Source organism: Pogoniulus pusillus, chromosome 10 (assembly GCF_015220805.1).
Source record: "Pogoniulus pusillus isolate bPogPus1 chromosome 10, bPogPus1.pri, whole genome shotgun sequence".
Lineage (NCBI taxonomy): Eukaryota > Metazoa > Chordata > Aves > Piciformes > Lybiidae > Pogoniulus > Pogoniulus pusillus.
In genome coordinates this window covers 28,470,450-28,497,465 of record NC_087273.1, presented here as the reverse complement: position 1 = coordinate 28,497,465, position 27,016 = coordinate 28,470,450, and the positions used below count along the sequence as shown (strand labels likewise).

Below are 27,016 nucleotides of genomic sequence, written 5' to 3'. Positions count from 1 at the left end.
CGGCTGCGGGGCGGGGACGGGAGGAGGCGAGTCTCGCCCCCGCCGTAGCACTCACGGTGGGCGGTGAGCCCTGTTACTTCCCAACGGGAGTCTTGCGAGCTCCTCCTTGCGAGCCTGACGGAGGGCGAGGTAAGGGCTGCCGGGACAGCGGGCGGAGGCTGCGGTAACGGGCCGCTGCCCAGGGCCAGTGGCTGTGACTCAACGGGGAGGGCAAGCATCCACACTCCCTAGTTAATGACGCTGCCCCACACGCTGTCACGCACTGTGGGGGTTTTGCGAGGGCACCCTGCCCCCGCTGCCACCGTTCTCTGGCAGGCAGGGACAGGCTTAGCGATCTCCTGCCTTCAGGGAAGCTCATTTGTCATGAAGTTTAACTTCCAAGACATAGAGGGTTAGTGCTGCAGAGCAAGAAGGGGGCCTCGGGCGGAACGAAACCCATGAATCGATTCCCTTGGCCAAAGTGAAGCAACATTGAAAGTGAAGTACAAGGCAAAGCAGCCCGTTAGCTCAAGAGTTCTCAAATTAGGGCTGAACATAACCCTCAGAAAACCTAATTCCCTTCCCCCTGCCTGCAATTTCTAGGAAGTATGAGGTCCCATATGACCTGGAGCGCCTCCAGACCTCACTGAACTCCTCAGGTACAAAGAAACGGAGTTAATGCTCTAATGCACCGTCCTTGTCCTTTGGGGGGACACTGCATCTGTCAGTGCAAAAGCCACCATCCCTGCTTTATACTTGTTTAAACTGCTGACCCTGCACCTACCTCCTCCGGAGTGAGGAGGTCTGACCACTAACAAAGAACGGCTTCACTAAAGGACACTTCGTCACATTTTAAATTCATAATCTTCTAGTAATAGTTCATACTTTGAACAGGTAACACTGGAAACTAGGTTCATGCACTGACCTGAAAATACTGTGGAAATAAAAATCAGTTATCTCGAAATTCCAGAAAATTATTAAATCCAGAGTTTATTCACACTTCAAACAACAACAAAAAAGTTTTAAGTCCACTGTAAATTTATAAGGATGCAAAGAAGACATAGCCAAAGGTAGCAGTGGTTTAACTGAACATGTGGTGCTCTATGTGCTCTTTTACTAAATCAATAAAGAAAATTGTACCTCATGTGTCTTTATTTGCCCTATAATCAAATTGCATGATAGCAATTTCATTCAGTCCCTTTCAGGAAACTGATTTAATAATTAAGTTTTCTGCAATAAACTATTTTACACCAAAGTAAGTACATACACAAAATATAATGTGGTAGTGGATTGAAGATGTTAATAAATGCTCAATGCAGTGCCATATACAGATTGAGATTTTAAATCCCTCTGTTCACCATTTCTGCAGAAGTCCAGAGGTGTGGAGTATGTGGATGGTAGAAATCCAATGCAACACTGGGTGTTGGACTAGGTGATCTTCAGAGGTCCTTCCCAACCCAAACCACTTTGTGCTTCTGTGTTATAAAGACAGTTCTAAAGGTATTGTAAGCAATGTTACGTTAGTATATCTGGCACTTACACAACTCTTGTTTTGGGTATAAATATACAGCATCACAGTGCATCGTGCAAACATACTCCATGAGGAAAATGTATTTGCTGACAGCAAAAACAGCTGTAACAAATGGGTCACTAAAAAAACTCCCTGGCCAGCAGAAGCTTCATTCTTCATACACAGCCTTCACATCTATCTCTTTCAGAAAATTACATTTTCCCACATCCAGGTCTTTAGAAAGAAACACACCTAGCAAATGTCAGTGTATACTGAACTTTACTGGAAACAGCACTGCCAAATTTGTCTGCAGATACTTCTGTTGATCCCAGACCAGTAATGACACACAGAGCTGTCAGTTACTTAAGAAGTTTTGGCACAGTTAGAGTAGGAACTGTAATTTCTTTAAAAATTGGCACATAATTTGGATTTGGCTGGCTTGGACCTTGATCCAAAGTCTCTATGATAGTCTGCTTCATATCTCTGCTGGCATCACCTCTCACTGTCAGCAAAGCTGCAATGTGGTCATCCCTGCCAAAGGAAAATGTACAACCGGCGTTAGTAGCAAACTCTGCACAAGCAAGCCTTTGTCAGAAATATCACTCAGCTGGCAATCCCTTCACTCAGTTTCAGCATGTACTTCAAGTCTTACTCATATCTAGTTGGAACAGGATTTTAGAGCTCAAAGTGCTATTTTGGCTGCACTTAGGACACTAAAACACGTTTTATCCTCCCAAAACACAGAAGTGTTTTCATTATTCCTTGGCTGTACCACTGAGTATTTAAGTATATATACCTCCTATTTCAGCTCACATACATTTCTCATGAAAAATAATACTAGTATAAAAGTGGCTACACTCTGAGAATTATAAACACATTCACACATTGTTTTAGAACTCACCCAAGAGTACACAGAAACTGTAGTGTTATTTATCTGTGTTTTAACTTCGAGGGCCAAGAGAATTACCTGATATCTGGGTATTTACTGACTAAAGTTGAAACTTCCAGATAGAGCAGTGAAGGATCAGTTAGCTTGATAACCTCTGCAATGGCTTCAATGATGTCACAGAGTCCTTCAGTGTCCTCTCCAGAGCCCTGAAAGATGAAAAGTTAAAAACAAACAAACAAAAATATTCTTAGAGCAAAAGCAACCCTCTCAATATCTATAAACAATCCTTTAATTAGTGTTTTTTTTCAATAGTGATCTTTAATTCCTCAAAGAGATGAAATTTCAGACATTAAGAAAACAATGTATTTGTGAATTGCTACCATAAACCTCTTCTTTCCCTGTTCATAGTCATCCAGAGACCTACCCTCAGGATATCAGAAAATAAATTCCTGTCTTACAAACTATCTTGTATTTATCCACATGGTGATGCATTCTAACCTGACTCTTCCTATTTTGCCAGCATAAACTTAAGGAATAACTGATCTGAAAGCCAGATCTCTTCCAAAACATTACTTAAAACTGGACCTGCATTAGCTTTCCTCCAATCTGGCCACCAAGGCAGCTTTCAGCAACTGATCAACTGAACTGTAATACCTACTTAACCTCTGGACTGTGTTGGTGCTCTTGGTTCCAGGTCATCTGGTCTTGCTAATCTGACATTGTTCATTTCATTGATTACATGATCTTTTATTGATGCCTTAATCTGAAACAGACCTTACAGTGAATCCTACACAGTGAAAGGCTCTGATACAAGAGTTGCTCCATCTTCCACAGTGAGCAGAGACGAATGCTGCCCCTTCCCCCTCTCCTAGTTTTTCAGCCTTTCTCATTCTCTGCATTCTTTTTGAGTTTTGTCATCTGCTGGCCCTAGGAACTTTATGGCAGGTACCCCCTCCTTGTGTATTAAAAAAAAAAAAAATCATTTTAGGCTTATCTTGTACAATCTTTCTCAAATACTGGGTTTGGCCTGGTTTTTTCCTCTTTTTACTGCACTTCAAATGAGGACAACATACTTGTTAATTCTAACTGACTACACCTTGGTAATAAGTCACTGCTGAGGCAGTATTGCTTTTCCTAGCTAGAAGAAAGGGCAAAGCCCAAATGTTTTTCAGTTGTTTTTCTTTCTTCCTAAAACAACTGGTTTATTTCATTCACTTACTACTATGAATTCCTGTCTGTGTAAGGCCATTCAAATACTCAGCTGCAGAGAGCCTTATAAACACAAAGCAGTAGAAATCATCACTCAGGAAGTTTAGCAGCAGATCTCTGTGTGTTCAGCAAACGTCTACACATCATCTGTCATCCTTGACATTCGCAAGTCACCCAACATTCTGAAGACACAAGGATCTAACTTTAGCCATTCTCCCCCAAGCAGTAAACCTGTGGTTTCTTCTAAATTATCAGGTTAACAGCATTACTCAAAACAAGCACTTACAGCTGCAAGCTTCTTAAACAGAAATCTGAACTGTTCTGCTTCTTTGATCATTCTTTCTGCACCCTCTTTTCTCTCTTCTGCATTCTTGAAAGATATACGTTTTAACATGATTGCTCTGATGTATTCCACAACCACTCTGCGATGGGCCTCAATAGTCATTGTCTGAAAGAAAAGAGAAAGGTGGTGGACTATGGCAGTGATACCTGCAAATGCAGCCATTATTTGCAGTCATTGCACAATTAGTAGGCTTTGAAATGTGTATTTGCACTTAAATCACCAGTGTACAGTTTCTGCTAACTACATTTTTTGAGTAACTTTATGTTTCACAAAGCTAACAAACAAAAATCTATCTTTCCCTACCGAAAATGATGTGCCAATTATAAGAAAGTGAAACAACACAGTGATGCCTGGATTATTCTGAGGAGCACCAAAGGTAGAAGAACAAACATGAAATGATTCATCTGGGCATCTTTTGAAGAGACTTGTGCTTGGCCTTGCTCTTTCTATCTGGTCAAGGGATAATCAGCCATTAGACAGGCTTCTGCTGGAGAACTCCAGTACATTGCACAAAGCACTGCAAATCTAGCTTATGTTATCTGTGCTCCAGGTTTAGTCTGGAGGGAAGCCTGGAGAGCCAGCAGCAATCACTTTTTCAGATCTTCCCTGACTGATTTGCTGTTGTGCACTTGTCTTTTTATAGAAAATAGCTACTGGTGACTAAATGAAGCATATGACAGTGACACAAGAACAATGCTTAGGTTTGGAAATAAAGAATAAAACAAAAAAAGCCAACCCAAATCCTTCACATGTTTTTTCAACTCCAATGTTAGGATTCCACATGTCATTAGGTGTTGTTTGTTGGCCTTTTTTTGTTTGTTTCCTAAGAATGGTGGCAAAGCTACAATTAAGAAAAAAACCTGCATCACAGGTAGTCAAACTTTTAATGGTACTTTATTAGTATGTATCAAGTTTTACTCTCAATCAATATGGTCTTCAGTCGAACTTTTAGAGAAGGTTTCAGGAGAGAAAACAGAAAAATGTAAAAAAAGAAGTCCTGGTCTTAGGACTACAGCAATAACAGAGTTCATTGGTTGTTCAGGGATGGCTTCTTTTGCATTGGTATGTTTCACACAACGCACTATATGCCAATTACCTAGAGAACAATCGACTGCACAGAACAGACTGTAGGACCCTGATATATGTGACCCATAGAATGACAGAAAACATCTGGTTGGACAAGACCTCTAAGATCATCCAGGCCAATCTTTAGCCCAGCACCAACGGGTCAACATTAAACATGTCCTTGAGCACCAGGCCCACAGCCTGCTTAAACACCTCCAGAACTGTGACTCCACCACTGCCTTTGTTAAGAAGTATCAAGTATTTCCTAGCATCCAGCCTGAACCTTCCCTGGAAACCATTTCCTCCACCAAGGAGAACAGGCTGCACCCTCCTCACTCCAACATCCCTTCACGAGCTGTAGAGAGCAGCGAGATCTCCCCTAAGCCTTCTCTTCTCCAGACTGAACAACCCCAGCTCCCTCAGACACTCCTCAGAGGCCATGTGCTCCAGGCCCTTCGCCAGCCTCGTTGCCCTTCTCTGAACATGCTCTAGAACATCAATGTTCCTCTTGAAGTGAGAGGCCCAGAATTAAACACAATGCCCGAGATGTGGACCTCCCCAGTTCACCAGGACTGCTGACAAACAATGGTGGGTGGCCTGGTAAGCACATCTGCCATCTCTGTTAAGTACCCTTGGGTGGATCCCCTCTGATTCCATAGGCATGGCACAACAGGACACTGATCATTTCTTCCTGGATTGTGGTGGCAGCTTTTTGCTCTCCATCCCTGTCTCCCAGTTCCAGGGGCTGAACCCTCATGGACCAACTGATGCTACTGACTGAGGCAAAAGAGCTGATCTGCAGCTCAGCATTTTCCTTGTCTTTGGTAGTGCGTGAAGAGTCTCCCTAGCTCTTCTTTTACTGTTAACATATTTATAAAAGCCCTTTTTATTACCTTTAATGACACTGGCCAGATTGAGCTCTAGTTCAACTTTGATCTTTCTGTTTTACTCCCTACTTTTTCCACCCCACTGAAAAGTGAGTGAGGAATAACTCTACTACAACTGAGAAAAACAGGACTCCAAAGACCCAGCAGTATAATGACAGGGCATTCGCTTTACACAGAGAAAGCAGCAAAGGAAAATGACTGCAAGATCCAGATGCTCTCTGTTCCAGAAGAGGGTCCTTCCCACTGGGCTATAGTCTTTTTGCAGGTTTGTGTAGCTTCTAAAAATTGAATTTTCAACAGAGGGTTAAAATCAGAAAAAAAGCCCATCCCAAACCAGGGAAACAAAAGCAGGTTCCATGCAGTGCCAGAACATGCGCTGCCTTGTGTGACAGATTTTTTTATGCTGGGAGATAGTATAATAGCAGCTATGATGAATGTCAAAAAAAGGTGTTTATTAACTTCTCCAGAAGGTGGCAATAAATGCTACAGGATAAAACATGTGATTGCAGAGATTAGTATTAACACTTGAAGAAGCTCACTGTAACAGCCAAATCTGGGAAAGAAAGCTGTTCCACAAATACAGACTAATTCTAGGACAAACCTAACTTTTAATATATTTTTTCTGGACAGAAAATACGTATTTCTTTATCAAAAGACTGGTCAGGTATTAGAATAGGTTGCCTGGGGAGGGGGTGAATTCACTGTCCCTGGAGGTGTTCAAGAAACATGTGGACATAACACTACCGTGGTCATTAAACCATGTCTCAAGGTGCCAGGTCAGTGGGTTGACTTGATCTCAGCAGTCTTTCCCAAGCAAAACAACTTTATGATTACTCATACACATGACAAAACCTCTAGTACACTGTACATATTATAGCTAGAATCATAGAATCAACCAGGTTGGAATAGACCTCCAAGATCATCCAGTCCAACCTATCCCCCAGCCCTATCCAGTCAACTAGACCATGGCAGCATTTATGAAAAGGTACCAACAGGCCAGCAGAACTAGTTTCAGAAGAGTAAATTTTATCTCACTACAAACTTCTAGGGAGAGGCAGAAAAATATAAGCTAGTAAGAATCCAATCTAGTAACACGTCCATGTATTTTCTGGACCAAATCTTGCATCTCTGATCTGTCTTTGGCAATATTATATAATTATGAATAAAATCTAAAAAAAAAGAGAGAGAAATTTGGAGTTCTGCAGCATGATTTTGCACATTTTTTTTTTAGTTTCCAGTAATGAACCACTTCAAATTTCTGTATTCCAATTCTGAATTCCATTCCGTGTTCAGAAATTCCAAACCAACACAATATTCAGAGTACATCAGTGAGGTATCATGGAGTATTTTGCACCCACCTTTTTGTAAGGCTTTTTTATTCTTGCAAAGTCATTGAAATAATCCTCCACAGTGACACAGATAGTCCCTACTGCATTAGACCCCATCAACCACTTCTTTGTCATCAGCTCATTGAGATGTGGCTGAGAAGTTAACAAAACAATTCATCAGAACACATTTTTGACAGTTTCATCATATGAGTGCAGTTACAAGTGAAAAAAGCCCAGGTCACAATTTTAGGTGTCATACATTTCTAAACTACACTCCTTCAGAAGGAACATGCAGTTAGCACAGGAAAATGATGTGATCAGTTGTCAGAATTGACAGTTGCCATAAAATGCTATGCTGACACACATACTGGGTGTATGCAAACCAATTACGCTAACATGAGTGATTTTTCAACATGAGTTCTCTAAAATCCTTCATTATGTTCTCTACTTCTACATGTATGCTAAACAAAAAATGAAGTTCCAAGGAGAAAACTAGCTTAAGTGCTGACAATTCCAATTCTAAATATGAAACACGTTTAAACTGCTTTGGTAATACAACTTCATGCTTGATTTTTTTAATGGCTTTAGGAACTCAGTTGTTCCTCTGATGGGCCCACAAAGTTGCTGGGCCTGTACCAGATTTTGTGGCCTATATGCTTTCCTCCTTTTTCAGAAGTATTCTCTACACCTACATACCCATCTGGTTTTGTTCTCCCCAAAGGAAAAAAATATATCTTAGAGTATGGTATTTTCTAAATTATAATAGTGACACAAAGCTTGAAGTTAATGCATTTGAAAGAACAGTTGTTAGAGCAGATGGAGTGTCTTCTCATAACCAATGAGCATAGTTCATGAGAAAGTAAGGTTTTGCTTAAGAGGTCCAAGTTTAAAATAAACACTGCTCTCCTATCTTTCTTAATGAAAGTCATTCAAGGAGTTTACATTAGTTCAAAATAGTATTACAAACCTAACAAGTCCTAAGAGCATCTTTCTTCACCCTTGTCATTTCTCCAATTTCTGTGCCTCTCTCCCTATACTCCCAATTTCTTTTTAGTAATGAATTATTTTTTTCTCCCTGAAGGATTCTATATAAGCAGCTAGAATTCTCAAACATGGTCAAAAAGGGCTTGCCTTTATAGTCAATTAACCGCATTAATTATAGGTGTACCACATCTGTACAAAGATGACAATATCAGGAGTAGTTTCCCAAATAATTCTTAAAACTCAATTACATAAGACTAAATACAGTCTGCTAGAAAAAATTCACTATATAGAAAGCACTTGCCTGAAGTAATCCTTGGAAGCAGAAATCAAGCAACCTTTCAGCCTCCTATATGCAAACTGTACCAGTGAAGAACAATACTGATGTTTACCGGCATTTTACTAACACACCAAGTATAAAGTATGTTTATCAAAAGAAAAGGCTTCATTAACTACCTTATTCCTGAGTTATTTTTCTGTACAAAATAGTTCTGGGTTTTGAGGGTTTCAGTAAAAAAAGTTCTAACCTCTAAATCCATGAAGACTTCATCTAGCAGGCTAGAGCATCCTTCTTTGGCAATGATGTCTAAAACTGCATCCATGTTTGTATGACTGCTTGACAGTGTGTCTTCCATGTCAATTTTCAAGTATTTTCTTTTCAGACTGATTATAGATTCTCTGTGACAAATAACAATGCTTGTCATCATCCAAAGATGCACCATTGCATCGCTACTAATTTCCAGACCGCGCACATGGAAAGAGACATATGAGACAGTCTTATTGTTGCAGGAGGAAATAACACCTGCTACATGCCTTTGAAGCCTTAATTTACTCTCCAGCATAATTTTAATCAGCCTAAATTACTTGTATTCTGGTAACAAACTAATAATGATTAACAGATTTGAAAGCAGCAGCAGATCTAGATAAATACAGGGCTGGAATGCTGAAAACTGAAACATGAGCAATGAGGATTTCTTTCTCCTGTTTTTATACACTTAATAGAGCAAGCTCTACCTTTGCTTCAGTTCACCGTGATCACGCTGCTTCAAGGGGAACTGTGAGGGATGAAATGTAAGAGAAGATGGCAGGCCCCAGACAAACTAAGTGAAAAGACTTTTTCAAAATTCTTGAAGTTGATGATTGTGCTGGTTTTGGCTAGGACAGAGTTAATTTTCTTCACAATAGATAGTATGGGGTTGTGGTTTGGCTGATAACAGAGATATTTTTTGTTATTGCTGAGCAGTGCTTACACAGATTCAGGGTCTTTTCACACTGCCCCACCAGCAAATAGACTAGGGGTGCATGACAAGCTGTGAGAAGACAGCTGGGAAAGCTGCCCCAGCTGCCCAAAGGGATATTTTCTACCATATGGCATCATGCTCAGCATACAAACCAGGGAGAAAAGTGGGTGGGGGCTGCTGCTTGGGCACAGGCTAGGCATCAGTTAGTTGATGGTAAGCAGTTGTTTTTCATTTGCATCACTTGTCTTTCTTGGCTGTTTTTTTTTTTCCATTACAATTTATTATGATGATTTTATTTCATTTGTTTAACTATTCTTATCTCAACCCCTGAGTTTTCTCAATTTTACCTTTCCAATTCTTTTCCCCTACTCCACCCTGCTGTGGGGTGGAGCAAGGAAGCAGCTGTGTGGTGTTCAGTTGCCAGCTGGGATTAAACCACACAGCAAAGATAAATTATTCTCTGGCAACAAAATTCTTAGAATAACAAGTGAATGTTCACTAGTGGAGTGCAATGGCTTGGCTTGCTGAAGGCAAGAGTAATTACAGTATCTGCCTTTTAAAACAGTAACATACCTAAATTTGCTGTCTTTGTTTAGTCAGCTAAACCGTCTTAACTGAAACTCTTTGCTGGGAACATATGTATGCTGGGACCATATAGTGTTACAAATGAGATATCAGTATGTAATTTTTCCTCACAATACAAGACTATTCAGACTTACTTGAAGGTTTGACAGTTATTGATGACTGCAATCATGTATTGAACGTAGCACTGAGGATACTGACGATTTTTAAGATGTTCCTCTTTATACAACTGTGCTTCATCTTTGTACCTGTAGCATATACAAAGAATGGCATTAAGCTAACAGAAATGTGAAATAGCTTAAGTGTGCCTATAGGATCAAATGCTCCATAAGGGTCTGCCAAGCATTTTGAAGTATTTTAATGAAGGACTTGCTGCTCATGTGATGTTTAGCCTCTCTGTTCTGGGCAGAATCCAACCAAGGAGGTGTTTTCTGTCTTTAAGTGAATGAGATAAAATTTTGATGTATTAAAAAAAAAGACAGCAGAACTGACTCACAAATTAAAACCATTTGTAGAGAGGAAGTGAAAGTGCCATTCAGCAGCAAAGAACAACTTCTGTTGTGAAACTGGATCAAGGAGGAAGAAAACAATAAAAGGGAAGAAAAGCTTGGTTGGCATGAATATGACGGGAGAAAGACCAAGCAATAAAGAAACATCCACAGGAGAAATAAGTATTTGAACTGTGGAACAAAAAGTGGCTGAAGCAGGATTAAGCATTTGTATTTTTGAAATTATCTTACCTGGTTAGAAATGAGTTCATTTGTTGAAGACATAGAAGGAGTACCTTTGTTTTCAACTCTTCATTTATCTGAGCAGCCACCTGAAGATTCTGCTCAAACATCTAGGTTAAAGATAGTTCAGTTACAAAGAAAGCCCTTTACCAGTGGTAAACCAAAGACAAAACTCCTGTCTTGCTGGAGATTCTCGCTAGCACTATCTCTGCACATGCTTTTTTTTTTTGTTTTGTCCTGTTTGTTATTGCCTTTGGTTTTTTAAGCAAGCCCAGGCAACTGCTGCTGAGTAAATGAACAACCAACCACAAAAAAAAAAAATCACCATTTCCTTGAGTTTAATGAACAGATTGACAATCTTTCATGTATGCTGCACTTTTCTTCTGAGACTGCAAACTGTTGCACTCTGTCTTCCATAAAAGAGAACTTCACATTTCTAATTCAGCAGGAATCTGGTTTTACAGTGGATCAAAGTTCCTGGGCCAGTTCCTGCAGCTAATAACGCACAAACTTACAACTCAAATTGCTTTGCTTTTGCCATACATGAAAACAGTAAAGTTCACACTATTGAAGTAGAAGGGACATCTAAACTTTAGGCGCCCTAAAAGGAAGCAAATATGAGAGCAGAGGGACAGGAAAGGAAGGGTATGAAGCCAGGCAGCAACATGAGCTGCTCTTATGCTGAGGTGACTGTAAAGTTTCACTGTTACACAAATCTCAAACACTGCAGCCTTTGACAGCACAACACTAGGGCCAGTCAGCCACTGGTTTCTTTGACATCATACACTTTCTGAAAAGGATTAGATGAAGTCAACCTTGGCACTAATATTAATGTGAAAAAAAAAGTAGAAGGAATCCTGGTATAAAGGCAGGCCAAAAAAAAAAGGCAGGAAACACATGCAGGAAGAGACCATCTATCTGTCACTGAAAGCACCTAACACAATATTTATAAAGAAAGATTAGAAAATGAGCATAATGTGCTGACATTTTTCTGGCTGATAAAGATCACTTTGAAAACTTTCCATTTCTACTACCACCAACAGGGTGGTGCAGGTTTGGCTTTTTGGGGCCTTTTTTTTTTAATAATAACAACAGCATTATCTTTCCTGTTTTGAGGCTATTTAATAATTTGGACAGGCATTCATGTCAACTAAAGTAGTGTTTAAACAGCAATATTTTTGACCTACAACAGAACTTTTCTTTCCAGTAGTAAGGTGCTTGTATAATGAATAGTTTATATGAACAAATACAGGCCTATCTCAGCACCATATTGACAATGTTCTAATAACTCAAAAACATGTCATCTGGTAGTCTTATACTACAAGTTTACATGAAGAGACTCAAGTAAAAGCAGTTAACTAAATAAAAATGTCAACTAAATAGACTGAGAAAAAACATTCTAAGTGAAAAAGGCAAAAAGAACCCTGAAAAAAAACAACCCTTCCAACTAAGGTCTCCACAGGAAAAACAACCCAATACTTAATAAATATAGAAACAATGGCACTCCAGGCAGTCTGTTTTCTCCAGTCCCATCCCTCTGTTCCCCTGAATTCACATACTGCTTCTTTACATTTCCTACCATAAGCAAGTTCTCTTATACCTGAAAAACAATAGCTGGTAGTGTAGTCTGATAGTACCCATCTTGATCTGCTTCAGGTTCAGTTTCTTTTATCCAGTCTTTTTTATCTGTCTCCAGTGCTTTCCGCAGCCAGCCAATGATATTAGACTACATTAAATAAAGCAACCAAGAAAAATTAAAGTTTTGTTTTTTTTTTTTAGTTTAACAGAACCCAAACCACCACTAGACTATTTGGACTAGCGCTCATTCCACAACAGAGAGTGGCAAAGTGGCAGACAATGTTGAACACTTTGTTATGCCTACAGGATACAGGCAAGATAAAGAAATTAAAATGTACATTATCAGTATTGGCCTTTGTCAAACTAATGATGTAATGTGAACCAAGCTTAGGCATACTGTAGAAGGAGAGAGCTCCAAACAAAGAGCAAGCCAGAATCAACACATTTGCTAACTTCATTAAGCCTCAAGCTTTAGGTTTCAAACTGAGTTTTTCAACAATTAAAAAAAAAAATAGGGTAATAATTAGTGTAAGGCAAAAAAGCACATATCTGCTTGTAGCTCCTTTTACCTACATTTTAGGAAACTGATGCTTGTTACCACTGGGGACAAAAAAAACACAAGATTACATTGAGTTGTGTTTCTTAGAACTCAAGTGCTGTGGAAAATAGCAATGGAGATACAATAGCTGGCTCTCCTCCCATCCGACAAGCACATTGTACAGCAAGCAGACATTAGAACAAGTTTTTAAAGCCTGATTGAACCAGTTTTCTGACTACTTGCACAGCACAGGTAGCACAGACATATTTGCAAGTCAGCTAGTAAAGAGCAGCAAGTTCAAAGTTCCAATATCCACTTTTAGGCAATCAATAGTGGATCTTTAAAGAAAAATACATTAAAAAAAATCTGACAATTACATACTGACACCTTTGCCATGTAGCTGACCAATTTCCAGTGAACCTTACGATAAGCAGGAAACAGTGTCTTTATACTTAACATGCACTCAAGATGGCATCCACAAAAAAGAAGTTATGCTTATATAGTCAACATGCATGAGAAAAGAATCAAACTGGCCAACAGGAACACCCTCATTGAAAAGGTCACATATGTATCAAGTATCAACACAGTAACTGTAGAGATCAAGCTGCACGTGGTGGCTTTTTAAATCCACTAAAACCTCATGTATTATGATAATGAATTTAGATATATAAACAGTGGAATTACTTATTTTCTAATAAAATATCCATCTGTAAAACATAATGTATTCCTTGAAACATCTTGACTTACATCTATAAAATCACCTGAATACAACTTTATAAACAAAGCTACCCATAATATATGAAAATGTATAGAAGTAATGATACCAAGTTCACATTCGTCACATTGGTTTCCTCTGCTGAATAGACTGCACTGAGACACTAATGCACCCATAAACTCATCTGAAGATGTTCTTGCATTGTTATTACTCACAGTAAGTGTTGACATATATTTGCTGAGGAGCTGGTCTACCACATTTTGTGAAATCAGAGCATCCAAAGAATTTACATCCACTTCAGGAGCAAGTTCTGAATTTCCCATCATCTCTGCACTAAGTTTTTGTTTAGAGAAAACAAAAACCAAACAAAAACCACAGGCATTAGGGTAAAGAAAAACGAGATAAAAAGTTTCAAAAGTTAAGTAGGCAGCTTTTTTCTGTACAACCACTGTAAGAGGCAATTTTCCACTCTCTTCAAAAAGTTCAATGGCAACTGCAACAATAAATGTATTCACCAGAAAAGTAAATAAAATAATGTAAAAGAAAGAACAGGATATAAAAGCTGTTGCCCAGTATACATTAAAAAAAATGTTAGAGATATTTTAAATTGTTGACATTCCACGGGTTTCTATATTAGTAAGACTGAATAAAAACCACCTGGTTCAACCTGTGGGCTCTTAATAGAGGGTATTTCTTTATATTTTTTAAATTTCAGAGGTGATGGCTGATAGCTTAGACATTTTGAATTTCAGAATGTAAAAGATCAGGGGAAAGTATGGAATCTTAATGTTCCTCACAAGAGCTTCTGTTTTGCTACTTGTATCACAGTCATATCAAAGTTAAAAGATATTGGAAGAAAACTCAGCAGTGCATTCCTGTGTTGGTAAAGAATGCACTTAATACAGGTGCCTAATCAAGTGTACATCATTGGGTACTATATCATAACACACCTGCAGCTATATTTGCTTCAAAAGAAAATCCTTCATTTTATAGAATTAAAAAGAAACAAGAATCCTCACAAACATTTTCACAAGGATTATATAAAATCAACATGTTACAGCGATGTTTTGCATCTGTGTAAGATTTTAGTTGCTTGTGTAACTATAATAAAACTATTCCAAACCAGAAGGCAGCAAGAACTCTCAATATTTCATTGTAAAACAAACAAACTCACCCCTAAAAAAACAATAATTTTAAACAATACTCTTCAGAGAGTGCTTTATTAATGACTGTTGGAAATATATTTAATTGTAAGTTGTTTCACATTCCATTTCTACTATGCTTTCTAAAAGGAAGAGAGAAATCCTGAATCTGCAGTGACAACTATAAAATGCAAATAGTAAATTTTAAAAAAATCATTAAATCCTAAATGAATGTTTAGTATGTCTATTTCTGCAGGCTAAAGTTCTTTTCTGAATACAGGTAGCAAGTCAGCATAGTGGTGCTTCCACATAGTGAAATTAAAATATCTGAAAGCACAAAAAAACCCAAGACCATAGTATGGCTAACTACTTAAACCCCAAAATTCTCACCTATGAAACCATAAAAGATAATTTTTTAAGTGAACACTCTACCCTTGTAGCATTTTCCTGAGCCTGTAGGAAAAGAGACTGAAGGTATTTTAAGTGGCTCAAGCTTTTAGAAAGAAACTGAATTCCATTCTATTATTGCTTACATAAAAGAACACACATAATAGCAGGACTTGCACCATGCTTTTTCAAGGGAAACGTGGAAGCTGTTTATGGCACTATGCCATATTGGAAAATATTTCCAGCCTCATTATACTACCATTGCCCCTACTTCACGAGGCCATAGAGTCACTACATCTTTCTCAAAGTTTATCAGCTGAAATCCCAAAACAAAGACCAGAGGCTTCTACCTCTAGCCCCAGAAGACAAATTTTTTTCCTATACACAAGTTCCCTTTCCTGATCGACACAATACAAGTGTCTGGGGAAAACAAAGTGACAGCCCTTTTAGAAGTGCCAGGAGACTTCCAATTCTAGGGAAAAGCTATTTATCGTCAACAAAAAGTTTATCATCAAGCTTAAATTTCATCCAGAACTCTATTATCAAGAAAAAAATAACTTCAGAAAGCTTCTATTCTGTGTTCTGTGCTAGGCTTGCTGCCAGTCCTGCTCCTGGCTCATAAGAAGAGGTACTTGTTTCAGAGACAGCATCCAGCTAGATATATATAGTACCATTCCTTCTATTCCTTAGTGTGAAGACTGTTGACGCTGTCTGTAGTAATGTTGGTGAATTCTCAGCAGTTTTGTCAGCACTTGATCAGGACTTGATAAAATGATGCCACGAATATGCAGATCTTATAACACTTAGGTTATTCTAAAACTCAGTAGAGTCTTGGTTCTAACGCAGTACAGATGTAGTAACAGAAATATGTTTCCAAAGCACTCTTCAGTATGGAAGACAAATTCATCTAGCACAGTAAAGTGCATCCCAGTCAAATATTAAAGGCTTGTTCCACATGAAGCATCACTTTCTTTCTCAGCTATGAGCTTCTTCAGGGGCATGGGTTTGTATCCCATCACTGGTCAAAAAAATTTTATATTGTTTGGAGTTACAGTCTGTTCTTCCTCTTTTTTTTTTCCTGTTTTCCTTCTGTACTCCTCTGAACTTTGCTTGACTATTCTCACCACTGTTTGGGTTATTGGTAAGAACATTGACTGGGAGCGGGAAGGGATAATATCGTCTTAGCTGACAACAGCCCCTGGGCTCTGTCTGGGGAGTAGCTGGGCTATTGTCCAGTTGTACATGTATATATGTATGTTTATTATCTTTTTAATTTAGTCTGCTTTTGTAAATAATAATTTTATTTTACTTCCAAATTCCGTGTAAGCATGGTAATTTACTTTTTGGAGGTAAATTCCAAAGTATTCTGCTTCACTTTCCCCACTCACAAGCCAGAACTGTTTTCTTCTTTGACTGTCCACTACAGTTAATTATCATCCTCTGTGTTAATCTATTACAAAACAATTGCTGTACTGCCCTCTAAAAGCTTTTGCTTTTTAGAAAAAAGAGAAACTTCAAAGCATTTTTTTTTTCCTCAGGAGAAGTACATTCTCAGACAGCTTGTCCCATGCTTAACATCTTTGTCAGCGATTTGGACAGTGGGATCAAGTGCACCCTCAGTAAGATGACACCAAGTTGTATGGTTTGTTTGACACACTGGATGGAAGGGATGCCATCTAGATGGACTTGGACAGGCTTGACAGGTGGGCACAAGCCAATATCATTAAGTCTACAAGTCCTGCACCTGGGTCAAGGAAATCCCAAGCACAAATATAGCCTGGGCAAGGAGTGGCTCAAGAGCAGTCTCAAGGACTTAGAGCTGCTAGTTGACAAAACACTCAACATGAGCTGACAATATGCTCTCGTAGCCCAGAAGGCAACTATGTCCTGGGCTGCATCAAAACAAGTGTTGCCTAGCAGGACAAGGGAGGTGATTCTTCACCTCTATTCTGCTCTGGCAAGATCCCACTCTGCACAGTTCTAGTGCCCCCAGCATAAGGAGGACACTGGATGGCTGGCATGGGTCCAGAGGTGGGTCATCATGATGACCAGAGGGCTGGAGCATCTCTCCTGTGGGTACAGGCTATGAGAGTTGGGGCTGTTCAGCCTAAAGAAGGTTCCATGGAGACCTTATAGAGGCCTTCCAGTATCTGAAGGGGTGGGCCTACAAAAAAAAGCTCAGAAGGGACTTCTTACAAGGACTTCTAAGTGATTAGAGGGAATGGATTGAAGCTTGAGTAGGGTAGATTTAGACTCCATATTAGAAACAAATTCTTTACAGTAAGAGTGGTGAGACATCAGAACAGGTTGCCCAGGGAGGCTGTGGATGTCCCTTTCTTGGAGATGTTCAAAACCAGGTTAGATAAGGCCTTGAGCAATCTGGTCTTGTATAGGGTGTTCCTGCCCAAGGCAGGGGTTCGAAACTACTATGATTTTTAAAGGTCCCTTCCAATCCAAACCATTCTATGAATCTATGTTTAACTCCTATCACAGCCTTGCATGCTTTACAGGATTTTGCTATCAGGTGCTGTGAGCCACACAACTCACTCCAGCAGGAGACAGAGATGCCTTTTTGATTGGCTTGCTTTCCCTTTTTGACTTGTCCGCTTTGCAAACAGATGCAGTGCTGGCTTTACTCCCTTCCTTTGTCCTTCATGTCGATTGAGTGAGCTCTGAATGGCCTAACTCAACAGTAATTTGCTCTGCTTTCTGGAAGGATGGAAGGACAGAAGGACAATTTTAAGACCAAAAATTGCATTACTGGAACATCAGGCTCAGGACATAAAAAAATCCTAAGAGCAGGATTTCTACTGAGGCCATACCACTCTAGGTAGAGGGATTCACATTTCTCACATTTATAAGAGAGCAGTATTCTCCACACACTCTGCACAGGTATGAAAGTATGTGTTAGTGGGTGATCCTTACTGTTCCTGTCAGAGAAGTCAGAGATATTCAGTGTAGCACAAAGCAGAGAGTTCTGAACACAAAATTAAAGGTGGTTATAAAAACTGTGCAGAACAGGAGTATCTGCCACCTATTTGCTTTATGGTATTAGACTCTAAACCTATCGAGCATCCAATTTGCTTAATTAGTGAGACCGAACTACTGAAGACATCAGAAATGTACAGAGTACAGACGCTGGGTCAATGCCAGCTAATGAGAACAGGATTACAGCCCTGAGCAACAGAAAAGCGTTACTTTTTCCCAAACAAACCAGTTGCTCTAGTAACTACACGCTAGCAAAACCTAAACAGTGAACATTTGAGCTGTTCCTACCTGGAGGACAATAAGAAAAGAGAAAAAAGACATAATGCTTAAGCTATCACAAAAAATGACACAATTCAAAAGAAGGAATTTGAGTATCACAAGAGACAACCTAAAAGCACAAATTCTTCTAAACAAATTGCCACACAGCTCTGAGAGAAAACCTGAAGGAAGTTACTACATTCTTTCCATTTAACAGTAATGAAACAGTCCCAACCCTTGTGAAAAAGAACAATAGAAAGTGAATAACTACACAAATCTTCCAGGGCTGTGGCAAACAACATTTTGTTTCACACATCGCTTCCCAGTAGTACTTGTCTGCCATTTTGAGTAAGGTGACAGTAGCTTCAAGCATCGAAACTTTAAGGTTAAAAAGCAACTCAGAATTTGGTATCAGAAAATGCAAATTTTCAGGAGCAATTTCCAGAAAGCAAAATGCATAAGAAATCTCAAACACCATGATCCTTCTTTTCTTTTACCAAACATGCAAGCATTAACAGGTAAACTGCATTTTGGACGCTTACTCTTAGCTACCACTGACAGCTACCACTGACAGCAAAGATAAGAGGACCTTACCTTTTGTATGTATTTAAAACCCAACTTAGAAGACTAACAATTTCATTTGCTTCCAGATCCTCTGCAGCAAGCTCCTGCATGCGGGTGGCCAAAGCTTGATGGTACATGTTTAGCATCCTGTTGAAAATGTCATAATGTGGAGGAAAACATTGATCCAGCAGGGTTTTAGCCACAAGGAGGTCATCAAGGACATATTTGCGTATGATTTCTAGATGGCGCACAAGCCACATTTTGTCAGATTCTCTGGTATCTGCTTGAGTGCCTTCAATTCGTGTGCTCACAGTTCTTTCCAAAATGTTGAACATTTTTTCTTTCCACTTCTTTGGTCTGCCAGGAGGTATGAACCCAGTTTGTTTTTTCCGGTCTAACATGCGCCTGTCAATTTTCTCCTCTCTCTCAATTATTCTAACCACAGAAACAAGCAAGGTTGGATCCCGACGGACTGTAACAAGAGATCTTTGGACCACCATCCAAAGCTGCTTTGCCAACTCCTCAGAAAGTTTCTGCATATCCCCAAAGTATGTATGGATGAGGTTCATGTCATGTGTGTTTTTGCTGTCCATGCGATACTGCTCATACATCAGGTTATCACGAGAACACTCTAAATCCATCAGTTTTCGATGAGCTTGCAGAAGTTCCCCTCGCTCAATCAGATCCTGAGTCTCCCTGACTATCTCTGGAACTGAAAGAAAGGTAAGGAAGAAGAAAAAAACAAACAAAAAGTAAAACATCACTATGAAAATACAATTAATAAATAGAAGAGAATAAAAGTACTAGAAAGAAACTGGAGAACAGCTGTAGTGATTATTTTTAAACAATTTAAAGGAAATTTGGTTTAATTATTCAACAAATGTTAGTAAATGCTACATATCATTACATGTCATTAACTGTGATGTTCCATCTGATCAGTGGCTAAAGAAAAAGCCTAGTGCCAATTCAATGTAATTTCATTTCTCTCCCCCTACCTCATGAAAAAAAAGTCCATAGAAGTCTACTATGAAACAAATTGCAGTATAAGCTTCCTTCTATCTTAAGCAACACAAATTTAGCTTGCCTGACTGAAAATCACTCATTCTGTTGAACATGAGGCTGCATACACCTAGCAAATGCTGAATTTTACCTCCCTGAAGGAACAGTTATTGCGTGCCTAAAGCACAACGAAAGAACAGGAATAATCACCTATGCTGCTAAACTATTTAGAAGATATTATTTTTTCTTCACTATTTTTCAGTATTTGAAGAACACTGTAGAAGGGAATCAGGATCCTGGGGTGGAAAGAAATGAAAAATTTCAGTAGAAAAATAGCAACTGCAAAAAAGACAGTGATAAAACCAAAAAGGTCTGAAAAGACAGTTATACACCATCACTGTGATGAAAACAACTTTATCAGCTGTACTGTTTAACAATGCCAAGACAAGATCTGCACACGAAAAACCTTTCAGAATGCCTGGAAAGATTTAGTGTCTCAACTGCATTCATCAGCTTAAAAAAAACAAACAGACACCCCCAAAATAATTCCACGTGGAACATACAGAATTTTGTTGTTACTTGGATTTTATTGCTAGATACGGCATCTAAATACTACTCTTAAGTTGCACACTGTATCCCAGTTTGGTACTGTAGCAGTTAGATACACTCTTAAACAAATGAACCTGGAATGACTGTGAAAGTTTTTTCTTTACAGGTGCACTTCATGAATGACTATCAGGAGAGAAGAGTTGAGAAGACTATTTAAATAAAATCAAAGAGGCCATCCATTACAGGGCTAAAAAATAAAATTACTTAAAAGCAGAAAAGTACTGCAAGGAATTCACCCCAATTCAAGACAAAATGAAATGTGTATCAAAAAGGCTGAGAAAAGGTCAGGAGGAATTCCATTTTTGTTATCTTTATAGTACCCATTGTATTGCATTAATCTTATTGAATTTTGCAAACATTTGCTGCTGTGCAGAGGTGCAAGGAAGAAGTGCCTCAGATGGATAATTTCTATATGCCTGAGTTGGTTTCCATGACTGCACTGCCTGATTCTGAAGCAAGGCCTGAACGCAGCCGAATCTGAACTTCAGGTAGTTTATGCTCATGCTTGTAACATTAACTGAAATCCTTGAGACCCCTAAATGTTGTGTGAGATAGCCTGCCATTAAATCTTTGACTGGAGATCTTGTGGTTTCATATTTTGCCTTTGTTTGCAAAAATATTTCACTTCCTATAATCATTTGAGACTACTTTTACCCAACAACCTTGCTGTAGGTGCCCACCTCACTGGCAACGTTCCAGATATTTCTGACTTTTCTGTCTGTATACTCCACTTGCATATTTCACTCTTGATTATGAAAGATGTTATCCCTGCTACTGATTGCTAGCAAGAAGCTTCTTTGTGAGTTAAGTTTGATGATGAGACAGACCAAACTAGAAGTTCTTATAGTACACTGTAGACCACTATTTATTGAATGGTTACCAGCTATGTCCCTAACATGTGATGCATGCATGATTCATTCCCACTGAGGTTTAAAGTTCTCAACATTACTTGACAACCTTAAAGATGTTAGTACCATTTTAAAGTGCTTTCAGTATGCAACAGATTATACAAAAGAACATTAGACTACCTGAAAAGATGTTCTTGAGATTTTCTACAGCAGCTGCCAGTTGACTGTGTTGCACTACAGCATCCTTAACATCCTTGAGGTTTTCTATGGTGTTAATGCTCTGTCTCCAGTCCTTATTGACATCTATCAAAGACTGCTGAATATCCTTTACATCATTCAGTGCATTGTGCAGTTGACTTAGACCTGTTCGTACTCCATCTAACTGTGACTGGATTGCTGCCTTAAATACAAAAAGACAAAGAATGAACTTGTATTAACCATTTTAAGTTCCATATTTTGATGTTTCTCAAGAATCAATTTTTATCTCAGTATCTAACATTTTCAAAGGAAAAGAAAGAGAAAGAAACTGAAAAGGTAATAGTATAGCTTACTAAGAACATGCAGCTTACCCTATGTGCACATAATCTTTTTCTTTGGAGTTCTGAAGTTGTATTTAGTTTTAAGAGGACCCAGATACAACTGGTTCACCCACAAACATAGGAGCTTAGACTGATCATCACTTTTGTGTATTAAATCAGGATGATGGAAAGACAGAATGATATTTGTTTCCTTTAAAAAATTAATTTTAAAGGGGGATATTAGAAGAGAATTCACCCAGATGTTTCAGTGGAATGCTTGGCAAGCAGAGATTCATAAAGCATTTTACAAAGACAATTACAAGTTCTGACTAGTCACTGAAAACCCAACCCACAGTCCTGAAACCTTCTAAAAAGAAAATAAAATCCCTCTGATCTGTTCCACCTGAAAGCAAAACAAAGAAAAAAAAAATAATCAAAAGGAATTCAGTGAAAACAAAACAAAAACTCAAACTGACTAAAATTTAGACACTGTGAGACATCAACAACCAGATCAACAATCCAGCTACTAGATTTTGGCATAAAGAGAGTCTATCGTTATTGATATCTGTGACAGGTGACACTTGAAATCATGACTCTTCAAATAGGCTATTAGACCTGAATATCATGACAGTACAGACACCCTCAAAAATAAAGGCACTATAATACATTTCTGATTGCAAAAATCAGATCACATCCACAGCATGACTTTTTATATATATTTGTTTTTTTTAAAAGATGTTACTACAAACTGATATTGAGTGATTGGAAAATTAAACAGGAAATAGCAGGCAATCAAAAGGCAAAACATCAGTGAAAACTCAGTTATATATCTTAAGGGCTTGAAGTAGCCAATAAAGAGGCACTAATGATTTTCCTAAGCTCAAGACACATTTTTTACCATACTTTAAGGCCAAAAAGCTTAGGCAGTCATGGAACTTTTTGTCTGATACTAGAAGCCAAAGAGGAAATCCTGGTAACTACGAGCAACATTTATTGTGTTTTAAATGTACTGGGAAAGTCCCAGAAAAATGCAGTGGTTCTTCAAGTACCTCTATTTATGTACTTACAAATTAGGACATGCTGATTTTATTGATAAGAATGTATTTTCCTGTCAGACTCAGTACAATTAAGCAGTGGGAAGGTGTTTTTATACAGTACTCATTTGCTTCACTAACTGCCACCAATTTCACACAAAGCAAAGAAGTTTGACACACTTCAAATCAGTTCTTCCTTTCAAGAATTTATAGAAGACAGAAAGAAATACAGAGAAGGATGTAAGAAATGGACATAACTAAACATCTAGAAGAAAATACGATGAGTAGGATAACCAAGAGGTGCTGCTTTTTGGGCAGAGCACTACTGCAGATCCCTGCTGCATCATCCCTTTAAGTAACACACAATTATTACTCTGGTTTTCTACTCATCACCCTTAACTCATTTATTACCTTAATTCATCTGAAGACAATTATGACAAAGATGAAACATATCCAGTCAGTAAAAAGCACCAACATGTTCACACTAAAAGATTTACCACGTGTTCATTTACATAGAGGAAGCATCTAAGATCTTTCAATGGTGATCCAACCTGAAAAGTCAGCAACTCCACCAGCTGGTGATCCTGATGACCCTGTCTACCTTCTACACCATAAATATATACATATACAGGGTTTAAATACAGATCAAGAGTACTTCTTCAATCCTTTCTGTGTTCCCACCCATTACAGTAATTTAAGCTTTGCTATCCACTGCATTACTAACTATCACCTATTTCTGGAATGCAGCCTGCATGAATTAAGAGCTATTGTACTTCTTTTTGGAACAGGTCATATACAGATCTACAGATGAATGAAGTTAAGGTAACTTAAAGAAAATGAGAAGGGCTTCCCAGCTATAAAGTGGATTTAGGCATTTACAAAACTTAGACAATTATGTTTAGTTATCACCTTCTACAGAAGCAGCCAGCAGTCAAATCACTGTGCTCACATATTATAAATTGATCACAGCAACTAAATAGCTGATTCCTTATTAATAGAATGCATGGTTCCTGATTTAAATATGAAAAAACTCAGTCTAAGCTATCAGGATAAAGTCTGGGTTTATGCTACAGACAACAATTTACATGTAATTTGCCAACAGCTTTTTTACTGTGAAAGACAACAGGTTCTCTTCTACTTCATGCAGGCCCTTGTGAAGAAGAGGTCATCCAATAGTTGCAAGACAAACTAACTTATTCTGAAATACAACATTAGATACAATGTGTGTCTGCCATTTTGATCTGGTAAAGTTCTTTTTGGTTTGGATATAGAACAAAAATTCAAGTCCATGGCTCAAAACAGGGTGAAAATGTGGACTCAAAAAACATAAGGAAAGCAAAAGCAAAACCAAACCCCCACAAACGAAAAAACAAAAAGAAGGTATGTTCATGCTGGATAACAGACACCTGAGTTTAATTAAGCTCTGTACCTTGAGTCGAGCTTCTACTGAAGCCTTCTTACGAGCTTCCCTCTTGCGATACTGCTCCACTTTATCCAGCTGATCAGGACGCTGAAGCATTCCTGCCACTCTCTGAACAGCTGTTGCAACTGCTTCTCTATCTGTTTCCTCCATTGTTGATCGTCCCTTCAAAATGCCTTCATAATTTAACAGTACTGAAAACAAAAGCAACACTTTTAGAAAACCTTTTTTTCACTTGATGGCTACGTGTCATTTCAAAGTTAACAACTAGAGAACAACATGGGCAATGAAAAGAGTGCAGCTTGACAGAAGCATCATTAAACCACATTATAAAGAGCAGCAGATGGAATTCTACTAGAGTCGCCTGTGAGGTCAGTTTACCTGAAATGTTCTCTTGTTACATTTTCTGCATTTACCCTGCTCTCTCTAAGTTTATTAAAAAAAAAAACACAAATAAACAATGAAAGGGCAACAAAAGAACAGCCAATATCCAACAAACAAACAAACAAAAAAAATCCCCAACAGATTCTATCTAATCCTAGAGTAGGCTTGCTTACTAAAAAGGGCAATAGATAAGCATAAAGCAATGTTGCAGCAGGCCCAAGCAGAAATCCTAAGTCTTCCTGAACTATAATCTGGTGGAGCCAAGACAGCCACATTGCCCCTGTAGTAACATGTCAAATTTGCTACTAAAAGTGGAGAGAGACACAGCTGCAGAAGCTGTAAACCCAGAGACTTAACTATAGAGCACTTCCATTTAGAGTTCTGATGGATGATATTTTACCTTCCCACTCTTGTTTTCAGTTCCTCTCATAGTATAAGCCCATTAGAGGTGTAGGTATGCAGGGAAAAAAACTAATAAGAATTAATAAAATTAATCCTTATAAAATTAATAAAGATTTTACTCAAGCCTCCAGTAGAATTTTCAAGACATGCATGCAAGTTAATATGCAGAAAAGGTAAAAATCTGCTGGCCATCAAACCAGATGTGTTCTCTCATGCTTCACTAGCTACTGGAAGCAAGAAACTGTGTTCTCTCAGTCCCTCACCCATGACCAGCCTGCTGAAGGTGAGTGGAGGGCAGAATGAGAAGCACAGAAAACCTTGACACTGCACAAGCACCCTTCAGCAACAGAAGAAATGCTGGCGTGTTATCGGCACACAACACCATACAGGCTATGAAGAAAGTTAACTCTATCCTGGACAGACTTAGTACAACATTAGTTGATGTAATCATTTTAGAACTTATCAGGATTAAAAATTATTTCAGACAAGGTTTGCCCAAGAGCTCATTTTTAAGCTCCTATGTATCAAGTTCTTTCATCTAACATTTCGAGATCTTTAACTCTAATATATTCCAAAATTATATGCATAAGTATGCACTTATTCCAGATTTCTACAGTGCAAACTTCTCTAATAATGGGTCTGTTTAAGCTCACATATTTGATTTTCTACTCTACATTTCAAGGTGCAGAATCTATTCCTACCACTCACAGTAATGACTGAATGCTCTGGTTTAGTTTGGCTCAAACCAATTTCCAAGTTATCCAAATCATTACCTTAAACATAAATTCATTACATAAAATGTATTGGGAGTAGATAGCTTTATGCTGTACTACTGCCTTTATTAACGGCTCTGAACACATTAAAGAAAGTTACAACCGCTTTAACCCACACAGTCACTGCCCAGGCACACTAAGCAGATCTCATGACATCAGCAGTCACAGTACTGTAATGTCCTAACCGGTTACACACTAACTAGTGAGGCGGCCGGGTTATTGCACAACTACCAGCCTTTCCAAGGGACGAAGGAACTTTTAAGAAGTTATGCCAACTTCACACAGAGGCTTTGAGCCAAAATCAGAAACACCTTCAAAGAAAAGCACTATAAGAAGCGAACAAAATAAAGTCCCGAGTAGAATTAGCAAGGCTTCGGCTGCAAGCACCGCCTCAGGGTTAAAGCTCCGTTCAGGAGCTAAATGAAGTGACACGCTCCCTCCTTGTCCCACCCCCTCCAGGAACAAGCTTCTGGACAGAGGCGCCAAATGACACCCAGCTTAGGGGTACAACAGGTCAAAACAAAGGTCTGAAGGAACTGCGGCAGCCCCCGGTCCACAGCCGCAGGTCTGCCTGGCGGCGCGGCTCCTGCTGGCCGCGTTCCCTGATGCGGAGGTGGCCCACCTCGAATTATTTGCATCGACGCTGGTGCCCGTCCCTGCCAGGCAAAGGCCAGCGAGGCTAACGCTCTGCCACGCCGGACTCCTTCGGCGACAGCTTGGGCCGTCGGCCGCGACGGAGAAGTCCTCAGCACCCACTTCGGCCTCGCCATCTCCAGGGGGCTCCCCGGCTCGGCCCGCCTCAGCCCGTTCCACCCCTACTCCCTCTTCCCATTGCCAGAGTAGGGTCGCTACACACAGCGACAGCCCAGCAGAATCCGGCAGGGCGGCGCGCATCAGCCGGGACGCTGGCAAGGAGCCAGCGGCGGAGGCAAGGATGCCACAGCTGGCACTTACCGGCTGCGGGCGCCCCGCGGAAAGGCTCTGACAGACCGCCCGTGCGCAGGCGCCGACCACACACCGCCCGGCGCGCAGGCGCAGAATGAAACCTTCCCCCCCCAACTTGCCTTCTGCGCTGGCTGGCGCGCATGCGGACTGAGCTCCCTCACCTGTCGCA

At 39.3% G+C, this 27,016-nt stretch overlaps 1 protein-coding gene and 1 long non-coding RNA gene across 4 annotated transcripts; one reads left to right on the top strand and one right to left on the bottom strand.

Annotated features, from left to right (window-relative positions):
- The first annotated feature begins 44 nt into the window (after nucleotides 1-44).
- Nucleotides 45-21,102, top strand: LOC135178815 (uncharacterized). 2 transcript variants are annotated; one of them, XR_010303749.1, is made up of 3 exons: nucleotides 45-129; nucleotides 19,361-19,463; nucleotides 20,630-21,102. It is a non-coding gene; the product is annotated as an uncharacterized LOC135178815 (long non-coding RNA). The 2 variants fall into 2 exon arrangements; XR_010303750.1 differs by lacking the exon at nucleotides 45-129 and adding an exon at nucleotides 16,729-16,808.
- On the bottom strand, nucleotides 944-26,937 carry EXOC3 (exocyst complex component 3). 2 transcript variants are annotated; one of them, XM_064150066.1, is made up of 13 exons: nucleotides 26,857-26,937; nucleotides 24,353-24,537; nucleotides 21,552-21,771; nucleotides 18,946-19,627; nucleotides 13,792-13,909; nucleotides 12,346-12,471; nucleotides 10,755-10,855; nucleotides 10,152-10,262; nucleotides 8,719-8,869; nucleotides 7,241-7,363; nucleotides 3,874-4,035; nucleotides 2,457-2,584; nucleotides 944-2,020 (listed from the first exon to the last, which is right to left on the bottom strand). In XM_064150066.1, exons 2-13 carry the CDS (start codon nucleotides 24,494-24,496, stop codon nucleotides 1,849-1,851), a joined length of 2,238 nt encoding a protein of 745 aa, XP_064006136.1. In that variant the 5' UTR covers nucleotides 24,497-24,537; nucleotides 26,857-26,937; the 3' UTR covers nucleotides 944-1,848. The 2 variants fall into 2 exon arrangements, with proteins under 2 accessions (XP_064006136.1, XP_064006137.1); XM_064150067.1 differs by lacking the exon at nucleotides 26,857-26,937 and adding an exon at nucleotides 26,759-26,829.
- Nucleotides 26,938-27,016: the final 79 nt, after the last annotated feature.

What these genes read in the sequence shown, in the direction of transcription:
- EXOC3 (XM_064150066.1), bottom strand. Translation starts at nt 24,496, where the DNA reads ATGGAGGAAACAGATAGAGAAGCAGTTGCAACAGCTGTTCAGAGAGTG. An exon ending in AATAACTGTCAAACCTTCAA is followed by an intron (nt 8,870 to 10,151) that starts GTAAGTCTGAAT and finishes TATTTGTCACAG; the next exon opens with AGAATCTATAATCAGTCTGA. An exon ending in TAAAAAAGCCTTACAAAAAG is followed by an intron (nt 4,036 to 7,240) that starts GTGGGTGCAAAA and finishes CTTTTCTTTCAG; the next exon opens with ACAATGACTATTGAGGCCCA.